We start from the raw sequence: 25,698 nt of genomic DNA on the forward strand, positions 1-25,698 counted from the left end.
TACTGTTTTCAGACCACAATGGAATGAAATCAGAAATCAGCAACAGAGAGAAATATTTTTTTTAATTTTATTTAAAAGGAAAAAGAGAAAAACACAAAACAAAACAAAGCGGTGTAAGGGTACACGTAATACAGAAATACAAAAAAAAAAAAAACAGTAAGAAATCACCTGTTAATAGATTACATATTATCATCTTAGAAATAGTTGCTCAAATCACAGTATCAAAGAATACAAAGTGGACATTCAAACAGAGAGACTGTAAACAGCTGTGTTCAATGATCCAAAAACATTAATATAGTCAGCTATTTAACACCCCTAAACACACTTGCTGTTATATCCGTTAGAGATCTTTTTTTTCCCCTCTCTTTTTTACAACAAAATTTACACATTTTGGATTTTATTACTCCTTAGTTCTTATTACTTTTTTGGGGGGGAGAGAATAAAGTCAAATATGGCAAAACAAAGCTGTCAGTCACAACCAAGGATAGACATAGCACATGAAGTAAAACAGAGTACAAGGTTATCAACAATGGTTATCAACGATGTCTCTTGTTTCCTTAAAAAGAATTGTCTATCTCATTAGATATTATAAAGTTGAACAAAACAGTAAGCGCCTGCCAGGCAAGCATGAGACCGTGAGCTGGATCCCCAATACCACCAAAAAAATAAAATAAAATAAAATAAAATAAAATAGCACATGGGTCAAAGAAGTACTCCCAGCCAGGCGCAATGGTGTACACCTACAATCCAGGCATATAAGAGACTGAGGCATGTTGGATTTAGCTCAGTGGCATAAGTGCCTGCCTGACAAGCATGAAGTTTTGAGTTTGATCCCCAATATACCCCTAAAAGTAAATAAGAGACGGAGGCAGGACAATTTCAAGTTCAAGGCTAGCTGGGCCACATAGCTGAGTTCATGGCAGGCCTAAAGTATATAGTGAGACCTTGTCTCAAAATACCAAAACAAAAAAAAACCCTCCAGAGAAATTTTTAAATATTTTGAGCTACACAAAAAACAACTCTGTGACAAGTGTGTGGCATGCACCTGTAATCCTAGCATTCAGGAGTCTGACAAAGGAACTGCTACAAGTTCAAGCCCTATCTGAGCTACATGACCAATTCAAAATCAGTCTAAACTACACAGGGAGACACTGTCTCAAAAGAAACTTACCAAAAGTTGTGGGGTTGATGGTTCAGCTCAGTGGTAGAGCATGCCAGCATGCAAAAGTTTGATGCCTTGCACACACAAAAAAAAAAGACAGGGAGAGGGAAGGCGGAGGAAGAAGTGGGGAGGGGAGGAGAAAAAGGCCAGGCATGGTGGTGCACACCTATAATCTCAGCACTCAGAAGGCTGAAGCAAGAAGACTGCTGCAAGTTCGAGGCCAGACTGGTCCACAAAGTGAGTTCAAGGCCAGCTTGAACTGCATAGTGAGACCCTGTCTGAAAAAGAGAAAGAAAGAAAGAACAAAAGACAGACAGACAGATAGATAACAGACAGAAAAGTAGAATGTAGTAAAAGCAGTACTTCGTGGGAAATTTACAACAGTGAATCCATGCATCTTCATGTGCCATGAAGTAACATTTCAGCCAAGGGACAAAAATATGACCGTTGTCTTGTAAGATTACAGTAAAGCTGAAAAATTCCTATCAGCCATCATAATGTCACTGCACAGCATATTACTCATGTTTGTGGTGACTACACTGCCAACAAGACTACAGAGCTGCCAGTCGTACAGGAGTTTTATATAAGCCAGCACTCAGGAGGCTGAGGCAGGATTGCAGCAATTTCGAGACTGGTCTGGGTTATAAGATGAGTTCAAGGCCAGCCAGACTACATAGTGAGAACCTGTCTTAAAAAGACCAAAAAAAGAAAGTAAGTTTCATAAAATAAAACTTGGTGTGCTCCCAAGACCTGGGAGGCTGAGACAGAAGGGCTGCCCTAGTACAAGGCCAGTCTGGACTACACAGCAAGACCTAGCTCAAAAAAAAAGGACGAGGGGGCTGGGGATTTAGCTCAGCAGCATAAGCACCTGCCTGCTTGCAAGCAGGCGGTCGTGAGTTTGATCCCTGGTACCGATAAAAATGAAAAAGACAAAAAAAAAAAAAAAAACCTCATACAAACAATGTGTCAAGTACATAATGTCCAGTGCTAATAAACTACCAGCTTAGGTATTTCCATGTCATCCTTTGTTCTTACCATTATTTTAAGGTTTGCCCCTTCTACTTGCAAATTAAAAGAAAGTTCACTGTCAAACAGTATCCGGTGGTCCTTCAGGAGGGACTGCAGAAGACATCGCTATTGCAGGAGCTGTTTCATTGCCCCAGAGACCTTCAAAGGGACAAAATGTGGAGGTGGGAGATGCTGACAGTCCTGACCTTATGTAGGCCTAGGCTAATGCGTGAGCTTCTGCTGTCTTGATTGTTAACATTAACATAGTGCAGGTGTGCAGCGCCACCCCACCTAGGTCTGTGTGAGTTCTGAGGAACTCAAGACAGAGCCACCAAGAACACTTGCTACACAACACGTGACACACAAGAAAGGCTGAAACCACTCATTTAAGCTTCAATCTTAGGCAGAAGGGTAAGGACTTCCCAGCAGTCCAAGGCCAGCCTGGACCTCACAGCAACAAATTCTCTCAAAAAAAAAAAACAAAATAACGGCCTCTCTTCTAGCTCGGCGTGGTGGTACATGCCTGTAATCCCAGCTGAGGCAGGAGGATCACTGCAAAATTCAAGGCCAGCCTGGGTTATAAACTGAGTTCAAAGCCAGCCTGAACTGCATAGACTCTGTCTCAAGCAAACAAACAAACAAAAAATGGATACACCTCGAGACCATACTTTTTTTGGTGGGGAGGTGGTCTTTTTCAGACAGGGTCTCGCTATGCAGTTCAAACTGGCCGTGAGCTCACTTTGTAGCCCAGGCTGATCTCAAACTTGCAATAACCCTCCAGCCTCAGCCTCCTCAGTGCTGAGATTACGGGTGTGTACCACCACACCTGGTTCTAAAACCATACTCTTCTGTGAAATAAATCGGATACACAAGTAAGTACCGAATTGTTTCTCTGGTATGAGAAACCAAAAGTGTAGATAAGGACCAAAGTGTGTATCAGGTATTGTGAAACAGGAAGGAAATGTTCAAATGGGGAGGGGAACAAGCAAAGGTAAGGGCAAAAAGAGGAGAAAAGTAAAAAAGGGAAAAAGCAAAAAATGGAAACAAAGCTTTAGTAAAGGGGAAGAGTTGAAGGGAGGGTAGCAGAATGAGAAAAAAAGAACCAAGTTATATCATGTACAGGCAGAAATTCTCTATGACGAATGTGATCATTATGTGTATCTAAAATGTACCAACAAAATCTGACAAATAAAGGAATATTATTAACTCTGTTCCAACAAATTTGATAACCCGAAGAAATTGATCGATTCCCTTTTTTTCCCACTGATCAATTTCTTGAAAGACAGAATATGTTAAAACTCAGACCAGAAGAAATACACAAGCTGAACAAATCTCGCTCTAAAAAGATTCCATCAGGAGCTGGAATGCAGCTCAGAGGTAAAGCACTTATCCAGCATGTGTGAGACCTAGGTTTGATCCTTAGCACCCTCCCCCACAAAATTTGGATCATAGACCTGGGACTGGTCATCAGACCAACGTAAAACACAAACTGTAAAACACCCAGAAGAAAACAAAGGTGAAGAAATCCACCAGAAGAAATCTAGGTGGCCTTGATTATCAGGTGACGAACTTTATTTTTGGTTTGAGACAGTGTGACTATGTGGCCCAGGCTACTGATGATTTTTTAGATACAACATAAAAGGTGTTATATCTAAAATAAAAAATAAGCAGAATTTATTAAAACTTAAAATTCTATTCTGCAAAAGACACTGAATGAGAAGACAAGCCACAGGCTGAGATAAAATATTTGTAAGGGGTTGGGGATTTAGCTCAGCAGCATAAGCGCCTGCCTTGTAAGCAGGCAGTGGTGAGTTCGATCCCCAGTACCAATAAAAAAAAGGAAAAAGACCAAAAAAAAAATTTCTAAAAGACACATCTCATGAGGGGCTGTTATTCAAGATCTCTTAAAACTCAACAACAGCCACGCACAGTGGCACCAATTTGCAGTACTAACTACTGTACTTGGAAGGCTGAGACAGGAACTCTTTGACACCACAAGCTCAAAGTCAGGTAGGCAACATAGGCCCTACCTCAAAATAAAACAAAAAGAAAATGAATAACCTAATCAAAAACTGAGCAACAGACAGGAACAGACAGTTTCCTGAAGAAGAGCTACAGATGACAGGTAAGCCCACCAAGAGATGCTCCCTCCACATTATGTCATCGGGAAACAGAAACCCCAACAAGCGTGAGACACTGCCACGGCCTACCACAGTGCTCCAATGCACGATACTGCACACATCCAGTGTGGGAAGCGTGAAGTGAGAGGGTTGAACTCCTGTTACATAGGAAACACGCTCTTCCCGCGTACCCCAGCAACTGTGCTGCTCGCTATTCACCCACATGAACTGAAACTCACATCTACACCGAAACCTGCACCAGGGGTGGTGGCAGCTTTATCCCTAATTATTCATGACTGCCAGATCCCGAAAGCAATAAAGATGTCCTGCAGCAGATGAACTGGTGCATCCAGTAATGGAGTATTACTGAGTACAAAAAAGGAGTCAGACACGAAGCTAAGGGAAGACCGGGAGGCAACTTCAACCCACGTGAGTGAGAGATGCCTTGTGCAAAGGTCCCATACTGTGTGACTCCAGCCCTGCGACAGTCTGAAGAGACAGGGGTTTATAGAGGCAGGAGGGGGCGGGTGATAGAGGGTTTCCAGGGCAGTGGGGCTAGCTCCAGACCATACAGCAATCACGGTAGTGCGTATCTATCAGGGCCAGGTAACACACAACTCCACCAGGGCTGTAACGTGAGCTGCGGGCTGGGGCACCCCCAACACCTGAGCACAGGCTCCCTGACCCTCAGGAACACAGCACCAGCACTGTCCTGCAGGAGGCCAGGGCTCTGCAGGCAACCTCTATATCTCCCCCTGCACTGTACTGCGAACCTACAGCTGTGACTTCATCTGTTTTAAAATAAAGTTCATTAACTTAAAACGATTATTCATTTTGTTACATAAATTTCATCTGAATTTAAAAAGGAAGTGAGATGAGTTTTATCTAGAATTAATGAAACAGCAAACATTTACTATAGTGTTCCAAACACAAGTTCCCTAACAAGCTTATGAGAGCAGGTATTACTACTGTTCTTACTTCAGAGATGAAGCAACTGCAGCACAGACAGATTTACTAACCCGGCCCACAACACACAGCAGGGGGGGCAGAGCTGGGACCTACTGGAACCCAGCAGTTCAGCCTGAGTCTGCTCTTAACCGATGGATCACCACAGTCCAGGAAGGCCAAAGTTTACTCCGCGGGGATTTAGAGGCAGAACCTGGGATGATCGACTGCTTTCTTTCTTGGTGGTGCTAAGAATGGAACCAGGGTCTCACACATGCTAAGCAAGAGCTCGAGCACTGAGCTATACTGAGGTCCCTTATTTTAAGACAGGGTCATGCTAAGTTACCCAGGCTGCTGTGAACTTGTGGACCCTCCTGCCTCAGCCTCCTATGCAGCACCACATGCCTAAGTGCGAGGGGCTTTCTGACGATGAAGGCTGCTTTCTGAATGAGAGGAACTGACTTGGTCTACACTGGACTTGGCCTACACTGGAACTACACCTTAAAACCTCCCAGATCACTCCTAAAGCTCTTGTCCATGGAGTAACTGTGATCGGAACATCAGGTGCAAATTTCTGAGATACTTACATTAAAAAATGCTACAAAATTGAAAACAATGGGGACTCTGTTAGTACAACAACTACTTACGCAGAAATGTTAAAATATCAGTCTGGGCACCGGGGATTTAGCTCAGCGGCATACGCACCTGCCTGGCAAACTTGAGGTCATGAGCTTGATCCACAGTTCCAAAAAAAAACAAAAGTCACTTGGATTTTATAATCTACCTTCCTGATTCATCTGTGTATGGAAGATATGGTAGGTAATAAGTCACCCAAGTGTAGGCTTTCTGAATGTTTATTACTGAAAAAACAGTGCCAAAACACCCCAAATCAGACTCCACTGTACGTTCCTGCTTTTCATATCCTGGGCTATAAAAAATTCACCCTGCGGATCAAACAACTTCATCTGTTTCCTCTCTGGTAAGATGGGCTGAGCTCAAAGACTTTTAAAGTCCCTTCCATTCCTAGAATTCTAGCCATACAATTCAGAAGCTCAAGTTTTTAAAATAAATTAGCAAATGTGGTTCCAGTTTAGGAGTTTAGAGAAGCACTTAACACCCTACTGCAACAGCGTAGAAGTAAGTGAGCCATTTAAGCAGGAAGGCAAACTGCCAGGTTTTAGCAATAAAAGACTTTCACATAAAAGGGCAGAAAGGGTTAGATGACCTCTCAAGGGGAAACAGGATTCACGGAACACACTATGGCAAAAGCTGAAGAAGGCCTGGCCATCAGGGATAATGCCAGAACAAACAGACAACCTGCCCAGGCAGTCCTCAGCCTTCCCCACCAAGCCCAGCACCAGCTCACGTCAGGCCTCCACAGACATCCCGGGTGGGAGGAAGCCAGATGCCAGAAAATCCCAAAAAGCAAACACTGCGAAGTATAGTAATTATATAAAGTACTTTACAGTGATGGGGAGGCCTTGACACTGAGTTACATCCCCACCCCCATTGTATTGAGATGGGGTTTCATTAAGTGGTTAAACTGCCCAGACTGGGCTAGAACTTTTGACCCTCTTGCCTCAGCCTCACAGAGCTGGGGGATTACAGGCCAACGCCATCACACCTGGCTGAAATCAACCATTTAAAGGTCTCAAAAACGTTACATTGTGAGGACAAAAATGGCAATGTTTGTTTTTTGTTTTTTGGGGTTTTTTTTTTGTCTTTTTCGTTTTTATCGGTACAAGGGATCGAACTCATGACTGCCTGCTTGCAAGGCAGGTGCTTATGCCGCTGATGGTAATGTTTTTAATGACTAAACTTTTTTTAGAAAGCCTTAACTTTCAGGATTTCCTGAACATTTTGACAGCTAATGAGCATACACCACTACATAACAAGCTTCCCCAGCCTCCTGACTTTAACATTCACCTTTTTCACCCTGCCTTCTGGCTTATTAAAAAGAAAAAGTCTGACATTAAAATTTAAAAGGAACCAGAAGTGAGTACACACAAGTGCACTGGATCCTGGGCTCAAAGGGATTGACACTGACCCTGGGGGACACTTATCAGTCCCACACGAGGTCTCATTGGGTGCAACTCTGCTACCACCCAAGAAAGCAGGACTGAATCTGAGGGCAGGCTTGGTCACAGGAAGAGGTGGATTAACTCCACTGCCTTTCTACGTTTGAGTAAATTACCGCAAGCATGGGTTTTTTGTTTTTTGGGGTTTTTTTGTCTGTTTGAGACAGAGTCTCACCATGCAGTTCAGACTGGCCCTGGGCTCACTTTGTAGTCCAGGCTGGTCTCAAACTTGCAATGATTCTCCTGCTTCAGCCTCCCCAGTACTGGGATTACAGGTGTGCTGGCTCAAGCACTGCTTCACAACCTTAACTATTATTGAGAAGCAAATTACAGGTGACTAACATACTGTGACATCAGCCACTGCCCCAGACACAGCCAGCAGAATGTGCTCCGGGGATACCCATGGGCCCAGCCTCTTTTCCAGCTTTCCCTGCGTCACGACCAATCCCCTTCATCTCCGGTAACCCAAGAGCACACAGCCACAGACTGAGCCCAGAACCTGGTGAAACTCCCTTAGGTGGGACATTGCAGAGATCAGCAAAACTGTACATCAATGCCGTCTTCTTACTAAATTGTTTTCACTTGTTTTTCAGTGCTGGAGGATCAAACCCAGGAGTACATGCGTGCTAGGCAAGTGGTCTACTGTTCAGCTACTTCCCTGGCCCCTTAAACTGCTTTTTGTTTTAGAAAATACGGCCATGATTCACTAAAAAAAAAATCTGTTAAATTACCACATAATTACTTTATTATTGCTATTTTAAGTAAATTAATCATCACATTATTTAATAGGCTCTCACTTCTAATTTTCAATACAGTAAATATGGATAAACACAACCCACACAAGTTCTCTGAAGTACTCTTAATTTCTGAGCACAAGGTCAGGGAACCAGACACTGTAGCAACCATAAAGATTCACCACACAGGTTATGCCATGCCCCTCCAGGGATGATCTGCACACACAGGAACCAATGTTTGCTCTGGTCTGGCTCTGAGAAACCGGTTTCCTCCCTTCGCCCAGGCTGGCTCTGAACACCGAGGCTCCGCCACTTCCCCTGGGGCTGCAAGCGCACACCAGCAGGCCTGGCTCTAACACAAGTGCTTTCTGCTTTCTTTCTTTCTTTCTTTGCGGTGCTGCGGGCTGAATCCTGGGCCTCTGCACTGACCCACTGCGCCAGTATCCTCCCCTCTATTGTCTGAGACAGGGTCTCACTGATTGGCCCAGGTGAGGCTCCAACTTGCACTCTTCTTGTCCCGGTCCCCCAAGTGCTATGATGACACAGGCATGTGCCACCACACGCAGCCAGATGTCGGGTGAATAAGTGACATTAAGGGAACACGATAAACCACTACTCAGGACAAGGGCTACAGCGTAGTGACAGAATGAGCAGCTTCCCAGCATGCCTGAGGCCATGTGTTCAATCCCTAGCACTGCTACAAAATAGTAATGATGACAATAAATTAATTAGCTAAATTCTCTGTGTAATACGATCACATTCTATTTAAACTTTTATGCAGATAAACTTTCCATGGAAAAAATTTATACCAGAACGTTAAGAGTGTAATCTCAGAGAGGAAACACAGTTTTCTTTTTTCTGTTTTTTTGGTTGTTTTTTGGTGCTGGGACTCAAACTCAGACCTCGGCCTTGCCAGGCAGGCACTGTGCCCCCGAGCTATGTCCCAGGTCCCTGGAATGAGGTATTTTAGTGCCACTGACTTATCCTTTGTTGTGGTAACTATATTTTCTTTTTCCACTGTGTAGGGCCAGAGGGACCCTGCACAGCACCTCCTCCAGAGTGTCCTAAGGAGCCTGGGCCCACAGGTTGCTCCCAGAAGAGCCCAGGGTCCCTCAACTGGGTGACTGGATACCACCAGGTGCCCCAGGCACCGTCCCTCAGAGCTCACTTACTGGCTTCTGTGCCACATCCCTGACCTGCAAACCCCGGCCCTGGGCCAGTGGACACACACAGTGTTTCACCGCAGATCCACGCCTCCTGCCACCCTGGCCGAGCAAGCGTCTCACAGTCCACCACTAATCCACGGGAGTTGCCTTTTCCAGTCCTCGGGAATCAAAACTGGCTCTGACCTCAGGGAGCAAAGCTGGGCAGTTAGGGCTGGGGGACAAGGCAGTCCAGGGGACGGGCACCATTACCTGGTAAGGGAACTGAGAGTGAAGTAAAAGTGTTAAGTGTCCAGGGTAGCAGATTTCCATCACCAAGTCTACGGAAGGCCTAATTTTTGTAAGCTATGGTAAGCGACTTCTCAGAGGCCTGCCTTCCCTACCAACTCACCTCAGTTTACCTGCCTATACTTGGGTTTCCAATAAGAAAGCACAGTCAGCCTACGATCTCAGTAGGCTGAAGCAGGAGAGGCTTGAGTCAGCCTGGGCAATACAGGAAGACTCCCATCCCAAAGGGAAAAAAAGGGGGACAGTGAGTACTCTATTACAAGTGGACACTCCTGCCTCCAATCCTCTCTCTTCCCCCGAGCAGTTTCCAGACAAAACCAAACCGGGATTTCAAGTAGCCGCCTGGGCCTTTTCCCTCAGGCCTGAGCCACTACACCCGGCCCTACTAGCCACCTTTGTCTTCCTTCACTGTGTCCACAGGGACCGAAAACCCTGTAAGCAGAAGATACCAGCTCAGGGAACAAGATGGCCTTCCTTATTCTCTGCCAGGACCCCAGGACCCTCCCTGAGAAGGCCCCGGAAGGACCCCAGCCATGCTGGCCACATCTCTAACCCTGTGATGACAGAAACCTAGTACATGCCTCCTGCAAAACAAGAAAAACCCACCAGACCACTGCCCAGGTGGACCTGTCACTGGCTTTATGCTTAAAAGCTCCAGCCCCTAAGCACAGGCAGAATGATGCTGGGGAAAACCAGCTGAATGAGCACATGCATAATAACCACTGGCGAGAAGGAGAAGGACTCCCTGAAACCGCCCTTCACCAGACAAGTGTTAGAGTCGGCGGAAGGAGAAGGGGACTGCGTTGTCGTGAAACCGTTCAGGGCTAGGGATGCTGTTCAGCAGCAGCAGGGAGTGAAGCGCGCCCTCCACCAGTGCTACAGAGAAAAGAAGCTGCAAATGCTTTCTCACCCACAGTCCGCTGTGTTAAACCTTCCTCTGTGCTGGATGTTTTCCTCTGGTGCTGGGATGGAGCCCAGGGCCTGGCACACACTAAGTGCAGCTGCCCACCCAGCCACAGGGTCTGAAGGCCCATTTCCAGGGCTCCTCAGCTCAGCAAGAGAAGTCCTGGACACCTGGGGACAGACGTTTTAAATCCTGACCAAATAAAAATGCTTCCTATGGGAATCCTGATCAGGTGTCAGTGGTATTTACAGTAAAATCTCAGAATTGGGGTCAGCCCTGCCAGCTCGGGCTGCACAATCCCGTCTAGGCTTATCGAGGACCCAGCACCGACAACGGCTGAAGCCCACCTGTTAGTCACCCACTGTTCCTGTGACAGCCAAAGCCCAAGGCAGGCCAGGAGATTATATTTGAGCTTGTCTGTGCTACAAACTGCTTTGGTAATGTTTGAATCACATGGTGGAAAACAATAAGGATTACCAGGGAATTTTAATTGCTTCTGATGTCCTTGTTACTAATTCCACACGTAATAGGAAACCCGTATGAATTAGCAGAGGTATTCTAAAGGTAAACACAATCTGCTCAACCGGCGTCTTAATCCCCTGTCCGGAGCCAGCCTGTTCCTCTATGAGCCTCTACTTCCGCCTGTGCTCACCGTCTCCTGTGAATTCAGTCCATTCTTTGCCTGCGAGATGCAGGGGACAGCAAGGGGGCAAACAGCCTCTGCCCTGCAGCTAATGGAGGACACCAGGGTGCCATCTTTCCATGTGGGTGGGCACTGCGGGTTTACCAAGAAGCCACCCAGAGGACCTGTGGTTCTAGAAAACTCTCAGAGGTGATGATGCTGACACTGACACACAGTCAGAGGCTAGCAGCACAGACCAGTGACAGAGCACACCCTTAGCGTGATAATCACTGGCCCTGAGGCCTTGGGTTCAAAACCCAGCATCACCAGAAGAAAAGAAAAAGAATGCTAGGTGTGCTAGGTGGCACATGAGATCCTAGCTTGGAGGGGGATCTGAAGCCAGACTGGGGTTACACAGTGCATGCAAAGCCAGCCTGAACTAAAGAGGAAGAAAACGGAGAATGGATGGCAGAGGGAAGGAGAAGCCAGATGCAATGGTGTACCCACCATGTGATCACAGCACGGTTAGAGGCGGAGACAGGAGGCTCTCAAGTTCAAGCCCCACCAAGGCAATGTGGCAGCTGGAGGTGTAGCTCAATGGTAGAACACTTAACCAGCATCCATGAAGCCCTGGGTTCAAGCCTCACTAACCTCACCAATTAAAATTAAAGAAGCTAGGCTCGGGATTTGGCTCAGCAGCATAAGCGCCTGCCTTGCAAACAGGCGGTCGTGAGTTCGATCCCCGGTACTGATAAAAAAGAAAAAGAAAAAAAAAAAAAATTAAAGGAGCTGGTAAGGCCACTCAGTGACAGAACACCTACAGGTTTGACTCTCTGTACCAGACAAAATGAGAAAAGAGAAGTTCCTGTATGGGAAAAATTGGTAAGCATTTAAGAAGTTCAGAATAAATGTCTGCGCTCTATGTTTTGTCTTTGTTACATTTTAAGTAGGTATTAAACAAAGATGACATTCATTTCTACTAAGTTTTGGGTTTTTCTACTGAGTTTTAAATGCATTTTGACATTTATTTCTAAGTGTTTCATACTACAATTAAGATTGGTTAAATAAAAAAATAATTTTTTTATCGGTACTGGGGATCAAACTCACGACCATGCACTTGCAAAGCAGGCGGTTATGCCGCTGAGCTAAATCCCCAGCCCTAAAAAATAGTTAATAAAATCAAAGAACCTGACAAAATAACGTGGGCTGTATTTAACAAACCACACTTCTCAGCAGGTCAGCATGGTGCAGACGATGCAATGGAAGAAGCTGCTTCCTTCCTAACCCAGCAGCGGCTGCGCAGGCCTCTCTTCCCCAAACCCTGCGTGCGGGACCTGGTCACTTACCTGAGCAGGCACGCTGCAGCCCCGCCCCCCCGCCCCCCCCCGCAGCCTCAGACGGGGCGATTTCAGGTCTGGGGGCTGCTGAGAAGCTCGCAAACCTCCAGCCAGCAGGGGGAGAGAGGCAAGAACTGCCACAGGCCCGGACGCACAGCAGAGGCAGGAAGGGGCGGTAGGTACACAAGCATCTGAAGCCCAGGTGAGGAAAGAGTGGCTCAGGGGCCGAGCCGTGGCTCAGCGTGGGGACCTGCCCGCCTGCCTGGCATGTGCATAAGCCCCTAGGCACAATCCAGGGAACAAGAAGAATGGCTTTGCCAGCTATTGGGTGCCCACGCGGGAAGAGATACCTGCTTCACGGAGAAGAGGACAGATCCTTCAAGGTCCCCAGGCCTGGAACGCAAGCACATGTAAGACAACAGCAAAGCAAGGAACCAGCCAGGTGACAGGGCACCTGGTGCCAGAGGCAGAAAACTACAGTAAGATTCGCACAGACACCTGGGAAGAAGGGCGCCTGGGCTGGAAACCGCTGCCCTGCTGCCCTGCTGCCCTGCTTGGTTACGGTGGTCAAAGGTTATAGGACCAGCAAGCCCCGAGGCTGCTGAGCCTGCTGTTCACTGTAAGAGTTCCCTCTCGGGCTGGGGATTTAGCTCAGCGGCATAAGCGCCTGCCTTGCAAGCAGGCAGTCGTGAGTTTGATCCCCGGTACGGATAAAAAGGAAAAAGACAAAAAAAAAAAGAGTTACCTCTCACACTGTAGGCATACCTCTTCCACTGTGGGTACCCAACCCAGAGAACAGAGACCACGCCTCCCCCCAGGGTCTGCTTTTGTTGTCTTTTCATTGTTTTTAGACAGGGCCGCACTATGTAGTTAGTTCAAGGCCAGCCTGAACTACACAGCAAGACCGTGTCTCAAAAGGGGGGAAAATCATATATAATCAAGAGAAAGAAAGGCAAGGGTCCACTGATAGGAAATGTCCAGAATGAGTACGTCCAGAAACAAAAAGTGAATTAATGGTTTCCAAGAAACGGGAAACCAGGGGATGGAGAGTGACTACCAATGTGAACAGGGCTTCTTTTGAGGGCATCAAAAACATCTGGAAATGAGATAGTGCTGACAGTCGCACAACTTGGTGAATATACTGAAATAACTGAACTACACATTTTGGAAAGGTGAAGCCAGGCGTGGTGATCATACTGGTAATTTTGGTACTCTGCAAGGCTAAAGCAGGAGGATCACAAGTTCAAGCCCAGCCTGAGCACTTTAACCACTAAGCAAGACCCTGTCTCACAAACAATTTTTTATTTTATCTGGGGGGGGGGGGCTGGGGAATTGAACTCAGGAGTTCACACTTGTTAGGCAGGCACTGTGCCGCTGACCTACATCCCTGGCCCTCAAAACCATTTTTTAAAGGGCTAGGATTGTACCTCAGTGTAAAGACCCTGGGTTTAATCCCCAATACCAAAAAAAAAAAAAAAATTTGCCATTTCAGTGTGTCAACAAAGCTGTGCTTTATTTGCTCTTCTTTGCTTAGGTTGTTTTTTGGTTGGATGATTTTTTTTTTTTTGGCACTGCTAGGAACTGAACCCAAGGCCTCACCCATGGGCAAGGGCTCTACCACTGAGCTACATCCCTAGCTTGAAATTCTTAAGGCTTTTTATTTTTTTTTTCAAATAATTTTTTTTCAAATAAAAAGTGGTATACACAGGAAGATCACTGTGAGTCCGAGGCCAGCCTTAGCTACACAGTGAGTTCAAGGTGTAGGAAGCCAGGCAGGCATGAGGGTGTACATCTATAATCCCAACACTCAGGAGCCCCAGGCAGCAGAATTTCAAATTCAAGGCCAGTATGGGCTATACAGTGAAAACTTGTCTCAAAAAAAAAAAAAAAAAAAAAAAAGTGGAGGAAAATGTGGTCTTCTTTCATCCTAAACCATGAGTTAAATACAGATCTAGATAGACTTGAGCAGTAACAGGCTCCACAGTAGTTCTTATCACAGGACAGTCGGACTGGATGGAAACAGAGGGCTGAAAGACACCGAGCCTGACCAGAAAGGCAGAAAGGCGGGCACAGGTCCTCCTTTCATGTGCAGCCTCACACCCCGCTGGGGCTCGGGAATGGGAAGAAGTTAACCTTCTGATATGTTTTACAAGTTTGCAAGATGTTCTAAATTCAGTCACTTTGAAGTAATTGAGTCTTTGCCCAGAACCTTTAAAATTTAAAAAAAAAAAAGACTCAACCACAGATCCTGTGAAAATCTTTAATCTAATAATATCATTCTAAAGCTCAATGAGAAAATGAGCAAAAATATGCCTGAAACGCAGGGAAGCAGAGCTGTCAGTCCGAGGCCAGCGAGCACATCACATTCTCACCTGCGGGTGGCCGGGCCTGAGGGCCCTACCTGTGGCCCCTGTGTGGCCTCTGCAGGCGACAGAATTCAAGAATATGACACTGCATCATAGGTTGTTTTTACAGTGTTGGGCCTGTATTCCTAAGGCTCCACTTTGTTTTCCCACTGCTCAAGACTTTTTTTCAAATCCATTTTATTCAAGGATAAACAGAAAGAAAAGAAGACACGGAGAAGGAGGAGAAGGGGAAGAAGAAGAAGAACCTACAACAAAGTTTCAAAATGCATCAAAGCAGAGGGCAACAGTGGCACATACAGTGTACAATGTCATCTCCAAATCAGTCACCCAGGGCACATCTGCCTTCAATGTGGGAACAATACCAGCACTAACCCCCCTCTTCAGCAAGCTCAGAGAATCAGCAGTGGACCTATTTTAACTGTTTTTATACACATATACATGTACATGTTTTTTCTTTCAGCTTGTCACACTAATGAACCAACACAATGTTTACACGTGTGTGTCTTATTTATTCTCAAGTTGCCTAATGCTCCACTTCAAACCTATATTTTATGGCAGATCAACATTCTAAAATTTCGTCTCAGCCAAGTGTGGTGGCACATGGCTGTAAACCCAGCCTGCGGGCTTCCAGGCAAGAGGATCACAAACTCAAGCCCAGCTTGGGCACTTTTGCAGCTTGGTAAGACACTGTCTCCAAATTTAATTTAAAAAGCTGACACTGAGTTCAATCCCCAATACTGCAAAAAGAAATTTTTTTTCTTCAAGCGATTGTGCTCCTGTCAAATCAAAATCATGGAAAGAGCATGGCACAATGACCTGAACCACAACAGAGCATGGAAGAAACAGACTCTTGATGGTTTTGAGGACAAGCAGACCTTTCATGTTGTTTCAACTCTTATAAATGAAAACTTCATCCAAACTATTACATTTTAATAAAACAAAGCTGGGTGTGGTGGTGCATGTTTGTGATTCCAGCACCTGGTTGGCTGAGGCAGGAGGATCACTCAAGAGTTTCAGGCTATATACTGAGTCCAAAACTAACCTGAACAACATAGCGAGTCCCTGTCTCAAAATAAATAAATTAAATAATGTACATTTTCCCATTTAGCAATAAAATTAATTCAGTAACTGTGTTTCCTAAAATTTTAACAGTCCTTTGGTTCTTCTCCTACTTTCAGGATTGGTTTAATGTGCCCAATCCCTAAAATCAGTGCTGTGAATTTCTACATTTCTAATTTCATTGTAAATATACACTTCATAAAAATTTCATTTCTGGTCATATTCTTCTTTGTTTATTGTCTTTTTATTTTGTTTTTGAGACAGTCTCGCTATGCAGTTCAGGCTAGCCTGGAGCTCACTTTGTAGCCCAGGCTGGTCTTGAACTCCAAACAATCCTCCTGCCTCTTAGCCTTCTGAGTGCTGGGAGTATAGGCTTATGCCACGACACCAGGCAATGTTCTTCAAATTTAAAACTGAAGAATTAGTTGCTTTTTTCTGACTTAAAAATCAAATACCATCAACACAGGTAATACAAGATATGAGCTCCTAAAACTTCCTTTTGAAAAAAAGATTTCTGGGGATGGGGATTTAGCTCAGAAGCATAAGCGCCTGCCTTACAAGCAGGCAGTCGTGAGTCCAATCCCTGGTACCGATAAAAAGGAAAAAGACAAAAAAAAAAAAGAAAAAGATTTCCTATGAAACTGTTTGGTTTTATGTTTTTTCTTCCGAAAGTATGTAGCCAAAGGGTAAATTTCCAGTTCTCTGAAGATCTCAACTAATCAAGTTAAAGCAATTAAAATAGAATACACTCTGCTAGAGGTCTCCTATGAGACATTATTTGCTTTCAGTATTAAAATTCAGACAAAAAAAGAAATTAAAATGTTACACTATGGGTAATATTGAAGTCTCTATTCTAGTAACTTCTTCCCTTAAAACTGCTTCTAAACAGCAAGGTAACAAGCTTGGGACTTGCGGGCACCCAGAACCCCAGCACTGGGAGACGGAGGCAAAAGGACGGTGACTTTCAGTCTCAACTGGGCAGTTTAGCAATTTAAAGAGACCCTGTCCCCAAATAATAATAATCATCATAATAATAAAAAGTTCTGGGGATACATTCAGAGCCCCTGGGTTGAATCCCCAATAACTCGAATACATGCATACACACACACACACACACACACACACACACACACACGTACATACACACACACAGAGAATAACAAATTCAGAAACCACCTTCTCTCTGGGTGAATGACTTGGGGATAACAATGCACAATGTATGTAGCACTGCTATCTCATGACTGGTGTTTTGAAATTTTGTGTTTTGTTTTGGTACCAGAGATCAAATTCCTGACCTCCTGTTTGCCAGGGAGGTGCTTATGCCACTGAGTTAAATCGCCAGCCCTTTGTTTTTATTGTTTTTTTTTTTCCTCCGAAGTAAAATAGATTTTAAGGGGAAAAAACACACACACACAAAAACAATCTTTCAAAATAGCAAACAATTACGGTATTTATTTAAAAAAAAAACAGGCTCAAAGTGGTAGCTCCAAGTCTCTGAGGCTCAGCTAGACTTTTCCAGTCTAACATCCCCAACGCTGCAATCAACAGAATGGATCACAGCGCAGGACTCAGGTTTGCTTTTTACTTCTGTGGTAGCGTGTGATGCATTTTTCAGTATAGGACACTTATTTGCCAGATGAAAATTAGACTGTAAAAACACTATGCTGGGGCCAGGGACATAGCTCAGCGGCACAAGTGCCTGCCTGGCAAGCACAAGGTGCTGAGTTTGATTCCCAGTACCTCCCAGCCAAAAAATCTATGCTGTCTAACCTGAGACACAGCTACCCAACCATTAATTTTCCACCACACCACTAATATTCTAGGCTGCAGCAGTGTCACATAGGATGTCTGTGAACAAAACACCCTGCCTCTTCAGGCTTGTTCTACTGAGGGGAAACACAACAAGCAACACATACAGATAAATATGGCAGGTTACTGGAAGTTAACTGTGACAGAAAAAATGAAAACGTAAAGTAGGAGATAATATGCCCAAGAGCTCCAGGAGATGAAATGCTAAATGATAGTGTGATGTCTCATTGAGACATGTGTACAAATGGGAAAATTACAGTGAATACTATTTGGCTCTAAAATTTACTTAATGATTACTTTTGCTTTTTTTTTTTCTAAACATGCATCTAGCTTTCTATTTGCTGTGCTTCAATTTCTATTTCCTGACCTCCAGAAGTAGAAAGAAGGTAGCAGCCCACATCGAGGCTACCTGGGGCACGCCAAGGATACATCTCCTAATGTTTTGGCTTACTTGATATATTCTGAGAACTACAACTATAATTAAAGTGAATTTCAGGGGTTCTCTACAAAACTAATTAATAGCCCAATGCAGTTTCTAATGAGGAAATCTCTCATTTTCGCCAGCAGTTCGGATATGATCTTTATCCCCAGGTAGCTGGAGGACGAACAGCATTCACGTCATCCTGAAATTGAGAAATGCAGCATTTGGGCTGGGACACAGCTCAGTAGAAAAATGATCGCCTAGCACAGGCCAGACCCTGGGTTCCATCTTGAGCACTCCAAAAAACAAAAACAAAAATTAGTTGAGATGATCTTTTCAAATGAACCCACACAGTGCTGCCACAAATTGCATATTTACATTTAAAACTCATTTGCAACATTTCAAAATTAAATTGTTTTATTAGCATTTTATGTAATATTCATGAGATATTTTCTAACCATGCTGGCTCAAAAAAAAAAAAGCAAAATAATAACTGATGTTCAGAATGGTTTGATTTTGAAGACGAAGAATCCTGAAGTACTATAACTGCACCAAGAAAAGCTCAGAGAATACTGACTACTATACACAAAACATCCTTCCCACAAGAGTTCTCAGGCCACCAAAATAAAGCAGGTCAGGAGCTGAAATCGATGCCAACTGTTTAACCAAAGTAATCAGTTACTGAATAGCAAATGTAGGTGAGTGGAGAAACTTCAAAAACATGGAATTTTTTTTTTTTTTTTGTATTTTTACAAGGTACTAGGGATCAAACTCACGACCACACGCTTGCAAGGCAGATGCTTATTCCACTGAGCTAAATCCCCAGCCCCAAAAACATGGAATTTAACAAGATGTTAAATGTTATCAGTGACTAACTAAAAGCACAAATTTAAAATGCATATTTTTACCCTCGAGAGAAGTAAAAACTTTTGACATTTTCCTCTTGGCTATATCAGATTTTCAGAAATATATTTTACATCTGGAAAGAACATTTCCAATTTATACGGACTTCACTTTTAAAAGTCAAATTGAGGGCGATTAAGGTACTTAGTGACTAACATCTGAATTTTTTTTTTTTTTTTTTTTTTTTTTTTTGGTACCAGGGATTGAACTCATGACCTTGCACCTGCCAAGCAGGAGAACATCCGAATTTTGACAGGATGGACAAAATGTTACAAATGAAATGAAAGAAATATTCAAAGTTCATCATCCTCTACGAAAATAAAGGGACGCTGGAACAAAAGATGCCTCGGTTGCCTCTGCTCTTTAATTTGCAAACACCATACTTCTCTATGTCATGCCCAGAGGAAAAAAAGAATTTTTTTTTTTTACAGCTTGCTAAATTGGGATATGACCATTGCATCTAGAGCTCTGTCAATCCTCCTTCCTCCTCCAAATTTCTTTTGATTAAAAATAAATAAATAAATCAGGTAGATTCACGTACTCCCTCTAGGATACCCCTCTTCACTCCAAGGCCAAGGAAAATGTTTACGATTTCCAGCCCCATTCAGAAGCCTGCATCTGCAATGCGTAAGCTCTTCGTCGGGCACGATCAGTCAATACCCAAAGGCAGGGAACGTTCAAAAGGTTAACAGGATGAAGGTTAAAAAGAATCACCATCAATCAGCTCAGAAATATTCTTTGCTCCCTAGCCGCAAAATAATTTCCATTCTCCGATCCTAAGTACCCAGCGGGGTTTCGCGTTCGTGCTGAGGCCGCGGAGCGCTTTCCGCACGATCCACCCGCTCCCGCCGGGGAGAGGCTGCAGGGGAGATGCGCGTCCGTCTGTCCGTCCCCCACCCCCGCCCCGGCCAGGGTCCCCGCTCGCGATTTCCCCCTGAGGTGACAAGGCGGGAGGGAGAGAGCGCGAAGTTTGCGGGGCTCCACGCTTCGCACAGCCCACGCGCGAAGGGCTCGGGTCCAGGGGCGCAGCCCGGGCCCCGCGATCTCCGGAGGGGGCGCTTATGTAAGCAGCCCCGCACCCGCGCGCCCCGGGCCGGCCACACGCGGACGCCGCAGCCCGGAGCGAAGCCGGCTCCGCGCCCCCGCGGTGGGCTCGGCGGCACCAGCCAGCCCCGCGGCAGGGCAGCCACGCGCCCCGGGCCCCGGCGACCCCGGCCCGCCCCGCCCCGCCCCGCCCCGCTTACCTCGCGTGGCCCAGACCCCGCCGCCGCACAGCAGCCCGGCGAGCAGCAGCCCGGCGGCCGGGGCCAGCGCGGGCGCGGGGCGGCGCGGCATCGCTGGGCTCGGGGGCGGCGGGCGGGACGCCGAGCAGGGCCCGGGGCCGGCTGCGGAGCGGCGCGAAGCGGCGCGGCGAGCGGCGGGGGCCGAGCGGGAGGCGCCGTGCCGAGCCCTGGGCCGCGTCCGGCCGCGGCGCCCTCCCGCCTGCAGCAGCGCTTCGCTGAGGCGGCGGCGGCGGCGACTAAGATGGCGGCGGCGGCGGCGCGCGCTCGGGTCCGGCTCGGGGACCGGCGGGGGCGGGGCGCGCGGGCGGGGCGGGACGGGCGGGGAGCGGCGCCCGACGCGCGCGCACCAGGAGACGCGGGGGCGCGCGGGCAGGCGGGCGCGCGCCGGGGCCGGGCTTCCCATTGGCCCCCAGGGCCGCGCCCCCGCCCCCGCCCGGCCGCGCCGCGCTCCGACCCCTCGCCCGGGCCGCCGCGTCCGCTCCACGCGCGCGCTCCTGAGCGGGGCCGGGGCCTGCGCCCCCGAGGCGCTGCTCCCCTCCAGCCCGAGGGGCCGGGGCTCCCGCCCTCACACCCCAGAGGGCGCGGCCCCCCGCGCCTCCCGGCGGCGGCCCCGTCCGCCCTGAGCGTCTCTGCCCCCTGCAGGTGCAGGACGGGACGCGGGGGCGCGCGGGGCTGGGGTCAGGCCGGCGCGCGTGGGCTCGGGCCGGGCCGCTCGAGGACCAAGCCTGCGAGCTGGCGGCGCCGGCTCTCCCTGGAGGGCCCGCCGCCCGGAACGCGGAGGACCCGGGCACACCGGGCTCATCCCCGCTCCCTGTGTCCCAGGTATCTCGCAGCTGGACCCCAGAAGCGCCCCACCCTGAGGGCCAGGCCCGGGGAAGTCGTGGACGCTGCTAGGAGCGGCTCCATTTTCCAGAGAAGGAAGCCAAGGAAGAGGCATGACTGGCCGGGCTGAGACACCACGGCGTGTTAAAATGTACCCTCAGTCCTCAGGACGGAATGGCCAGGCTGCTGGATGAGCTACCAAACAATGTCAAAGGCCAAGGTTTGGGGCGGTTACCTGGGGAATTGAACCCTGGATCTTCCCACTAAGTTACATCCCAGTCTTTTTTTATTTATCCAATTATTTTCGAGACAAGGTCTCACCAAGTAGCTGACTTGCCCAGACCAGGCTCAAACTTATCCTCCTGTATCATCCTCCCAGAGTGCACAGGGCCGAGGTGTGGGAAGGATCTGTTGGGGGGGTTACAAGTAGGCAGCTGGCTGGAAGGGGGCGTCGGCATTCCAGGAGGGGCAGGGTGTTTGGGGATAATTTGGGTGAGGAGCCTAAAGAGGTAGACTGAGGCCGGGCTGTACGATGCATCAGGAATTTGGACCTGATTCTCCAGGGAACAGGAAGACCTGGAACAAAGGCTGGCCGGCCAGGAGGGGATCCGAACACGCCTTCCTGCCCGTGTCTCGTGTTTCTTAGCATCTTTAGTGAAGCCGAGGGTCCAGGGGAGTGAAGTCTCTCCCTTCTGGGGCTGCACCCTCCAGGACACCTGCCCCCCATCTTTACACCACACTCCACCCTTCTCCAGCCAAAGATGTTATCCTGTCACCAGGTCGGGCTGGTCATCATGCTGCTGTTGGCTGTGTCTCTTCCTGGCTCATAAACTCAATGACTGGTTTCCTACTGCCACCTCATCACCAGCCTGCAGCCCGCGGCACAGCTGAGCCCAGGGCAGGCGTCTCCCCAGGGCTGTGTCACAAGGCACATGATGACGTCCGCCCTCCGGAAGTGCTCCCGCCCCGCTGCACCTACCCTAACCTGCAGTCTCTGAGTCTCCCAGGAGTGTCTGCTCCAGCTGCGTTCCAGCGTGAAGGAGCCAGCGTGGTGCAGCCAGGGCCGCTCAGGATTCTGCCTGCTTCTCCTACAAGAGACCTTGCACAGGCTGCAGGATTTCCTAAGTCTCCTTCTTTGCCTGAGAAAAAGAACAGACCAGCACTCGAGAGGCTGAGGCAGGAGAAGTCCAGTGAGTTCAAAGCCAATCTTGGTTACATAGTGAACTCAAGTCCAGCCTGACCTACGTGGCTGGATCCAGTCTTTAAAAAACAAAAAAAGTGAGTGTGTCCTAGATAGAGGCTTGGATTAGGGTACCTAGGTGGATGGAGTTTCTCTCTCCCCTCCGTAGTCCAGAGCCTTCCAAGCACCTAGGATCCTGCCTGACAGAGTAGCCACTCAGTACGTAACGGATGAGGAACTAAATGAATTGCTGATAGATTTTCTTTAATGGAGTTCATGTCTCAAGAGGGTTTAGAAAGAATGTACCCCGTAGGTTTTCCAGGGATCTTTGAGATTTACAGAACGTAAAATCAGGAAGGTCTAATTTCAGAACTGCACTGGATACTCAAAGGGAAGTGTGATGTATTCAGTTCTATTAAAAACACAAACAAAAGCTCCTCCCTATCTGGAGCCCTTAGCCCTGTATCTTCTGGCCCCCACTGTCCCTTAGAGAAAGAGATGGAGGAAAAGAGTCCAGCATCAGGTTGGGCCACGGGCAGCTGGTGAGCTCAGTGGACCTGTGGTCACTGTGATGCCACTGCAGGAAGCTGCCAGTCACAGAGCTCAGCCCGGAGCCTGGAAGCCAGGAGGCTGGGCACTTGGTTCCAGGTGCACCTGATGCTTGCCCCAGCCATGCCGGCACTTTGCTTTTCCTTTGGTTGGTTGGTTGGTTTGTTTTTGAGACAGGGTCTCACTGTGTAGCTCAGGCTCGACTTGAACTCACAGTATAGTCCAGGCTGGCCTCCTGCTTCAGCCTTCCACCCGAGGGCTGAGATTACATGTGTGAGCCACCAAACCTGGCAATATTGTCATTTTTCAAAGGTCTCCCCTGCAATGGCTTGATAGTCCTCAAAAGGGCTCTGAGGTGGGACTCGGTCTGGACGCGGTGACAAGTTGTTGTCAGCTGGGCCAGCTGCCCGCACAGGCAGCACTGGGGGCCCTGGAGCAGTGGGTACCAGGATTGACTTTGCCAACCCCAGTGCTGCACACCCAGCCCGGTGCCTGCCAATGACCTGCTGTCTGCCTCTACATGGGGACTATGTTGTTCCCACTCCATAGAGGAGCAAAATGTCACATTTGCTCAAGAGCACGTTGCTAGAAGCAGGACTCCAGGATTCTGTTTGTCGTCCATCTGAGCCCAAAACAGTGTCTAAGCCTTTGACCCCAAGAATCCTAGCCAACACTCTGCACAGCCCAGGTCTTGGGGGCTTGGCTGCCTTTGCTGGGGACATCAGTTCCCGGGTCTGGAGGCAGCAGGAAGCGCTCACAGGACACAGAGATGAGCTGAGGGTCCTCAGAGGCAGCTACTAAAACGTGCCCCAAGGGAGGAGGCCCGAAGAAAGCAGCCAGCCACTAGGCACCTCAGCCTGGGGATGGCCACCAGAATTCCCTGCATTAGCTGCAAATGGGCAGCCCAGCCCAGTCTGGCTTCTGCGGCTTGGCCTGGTGACTCCATGGCTGTAAGGGGAAAATTCTTTTAATTTTTACTTATTCATTTTTTAATTTTCCCCCAGATACAGAATCCTACCACTCAAGAGGCTGAGGCAGGAAGATTGAAAGTTTAAAGAGGGGCAGCTCAGCAGCTCAGCACCTGCCTGGCAAACACATGGTCCTGAGTTTGATTCCCAGGACAGGACCCACTCCCAAAAAGAAAGCCAGCCTGGGCTGCATGGTGAGACCCTGTCTCAAAAGAAAAAGGATTGAGAATGTAGTTCTTTGTTTCCAGAGTTTAATGCGAATATCACAAGCGGATGGAGAAAGAAGGAGGAGGAGGAGGAGAGGAAGACGAAGAAGGAGAAACAGAAGCAGAAGCAGCAGGGGGAGAGGGAGAGGAGAAAAGTGGGAGAAAAAATACAAATAGGAGGCGAAGCCAAGCATGGTGGCACACACCTGTAATCCCAGCACTTGGGGAGGCTGAGGCAGGAGGATCACCATGAGTTCAAACCCTGTCTCAAAAGAAAAAAAAAAAAAAAGAAATAGGAGGGAGAAGAAGGGGAGGAGGAAGAACTCCAACTTCCAAAGGGGTACCCCCTGGGCTCAGGAATCAGACTGGCACCTGTGGGCTTGTTCACCTTTTCCAGTGCTGCCCTTGGCAGAAGACCCGAGAGAATTCCCATACTCAGCGCGTCAGCCGGGACAAGCTGGTGAGAATTCCCAGGGTAGGGAGCCTCCCTCCCCGCAGAGACCAGGCAGCTCACTACTTCAGGGTACAGCCTCAGCCCTTTGTTTTATTCTGAGCCAGAGTCTCATAGTCACTTGCCTAGGGTGGGGTCCATTTTGACATCCTCCTGCCTCAGCTTCCCAGGCATGCACCTCCACACTCAGCGAAGGCAGCTCGTTTCTGCATCTCCAAAGATGGGCCAAAGGTTGACATTTTCTATCTGTGCTCCCTCCCTGACTGTTTCATTTCCAGCAGGGAATGTGGTCCCCACCTCTGAGGACACTCGAGTCAAATATGCTATGTTCTGTCCACACTGTGGCCGGGAGGAAGAGGACAAGAGGAGGGAAAGGCCAGGACAGAAGGGAGCCCAGCTCCCAGCATGGCTGCACTGAACTGAGAATCAGGAAATGGGGCTCTTTTCTCCTCTTCCTTCCTTTCCTTCCTTTCTTTCTTTCCTTCTTTGTTTCTTTCTGGAGATGGAGTCTCGTTGTCTTTCCCAGATGGGATTTCAGCTCTTGGGCTCCAATGATTCTCCTGCCTCAGCCTCCCCAGTGGCTGGGAGCATGTGCGTGCACCACAGTGCCAGTCAGAACACCTGGGTCCTATCGCGCTTACTTCCCTGGAACTGGAGGAAACCGAGGGGTAACTTTAAAAAAATGAAAAACTGTGGTAACACACAATTGTAACCCCATTTCCTAAGGAGGCTGAGGCAGGAGGATTGCTGGATCTTAGACCAGCCTGGGAAATATAGTAAGTTCTCAACTCAAAAAAAAAAAGCAAATGAACAAACAAAAATAGCCCGGTGTAGATGCTCACACCTGTAATCCCAGCACTGGGAGGCCGAGGCAGGAGGATGGTTACCAGTTCAACACCAACCTGGGCTACAAAATAAACTCAAAACCAACCTGAACTACATAGCAAGACCTTGTCTCAAAAAGATTTTTTAAAAATCCCAGCACGGTGACGCATGCCTGTAGTCAAGCACTCAGGAGGCTGAGGCAGGAAAACCACTGTGAGTTCAAGACCAGCCTGGGCTACAATGTGAGCTCAAGGCCAGCCTGAACTGCACAGTGAGACTGTGAGTGAACCAAGGTGCTGGGCTGGCACAGTGAGAGAAGAAATGCCCCCAGGGCCACGAGGATCACACTCCAGCACACACCCTCCCACAGGAGCAGACACAGCCTCCCCGAGGCTGGAGCACCACACCCTTCCCGGACACTTCTCAGGTCTCCCCTCCCCAGTCCTCCTGGGGGGGGCTCATAGGGGCGGGGCTTCAGGAGAAAGTGAATGCTTG

The 25,698-nt window shown here is 47.9% G+C and overlaps 1 protein-coding gene and 1 long non-coding RNA gene across 3 annotated transcripts in view; one reads left to right on the plus strand and one right to left on the minus strand.

Annotated features, from left to right (window-relative positions):
- The window catches only part of Clstn1 (calsyntenin 1), a 56,094-nt gene extending 45,547 nt beyond the window's left edge, over positions 1-10,547 (minus strand). For both annotated transcript variants that reach the window (XM_063235462.1, XM_063235459.1), the window contains exon 1: positions 10,409-10,547. In XM_063235462.1, coding sequence (XP_063091532.1) covers positions 10,409-10,532 — 124 coding nt within the window. In that variant the 5' untranslated portion in view covers positions 10,533-10,547. The remainder of the gene's footprint in view (positions 1-10,408) is intronic.
- A 10,023-nt stretch (positions 10,548-20,570) lies between these two features.
- On the plus strand, positions 20,571-25,314 carry LOC134472905 (uncharacterized). Its single transcript, XR_010042919.1, has 2 exons — positions 20,571-20,844; positions 21,025-25,314. It is a non-coding gene; the product is annotated as an uncharacterized LOC134472905 (long non-coding RNA).
- The last annotated feature ends 384 nt before the right edge of the window (positions 25,315-25,698 follow it).

This window comes from Cavia porcellus, unplaced genomic scaffold (assembly GCF_034190915.1).
Source record: "Cavia porcellus strain 051 isolate PalLab524CR breed Dunkin Hartley unplaced genomic scaffold, mCavPor4.1 scaffold_25, whole genome shotgun sequence".
NCBI lineage: Eukaryota > Metazoa > Chordata > Mammalia > Rodentia > Caviidae > Cavia > Cavia porcellus.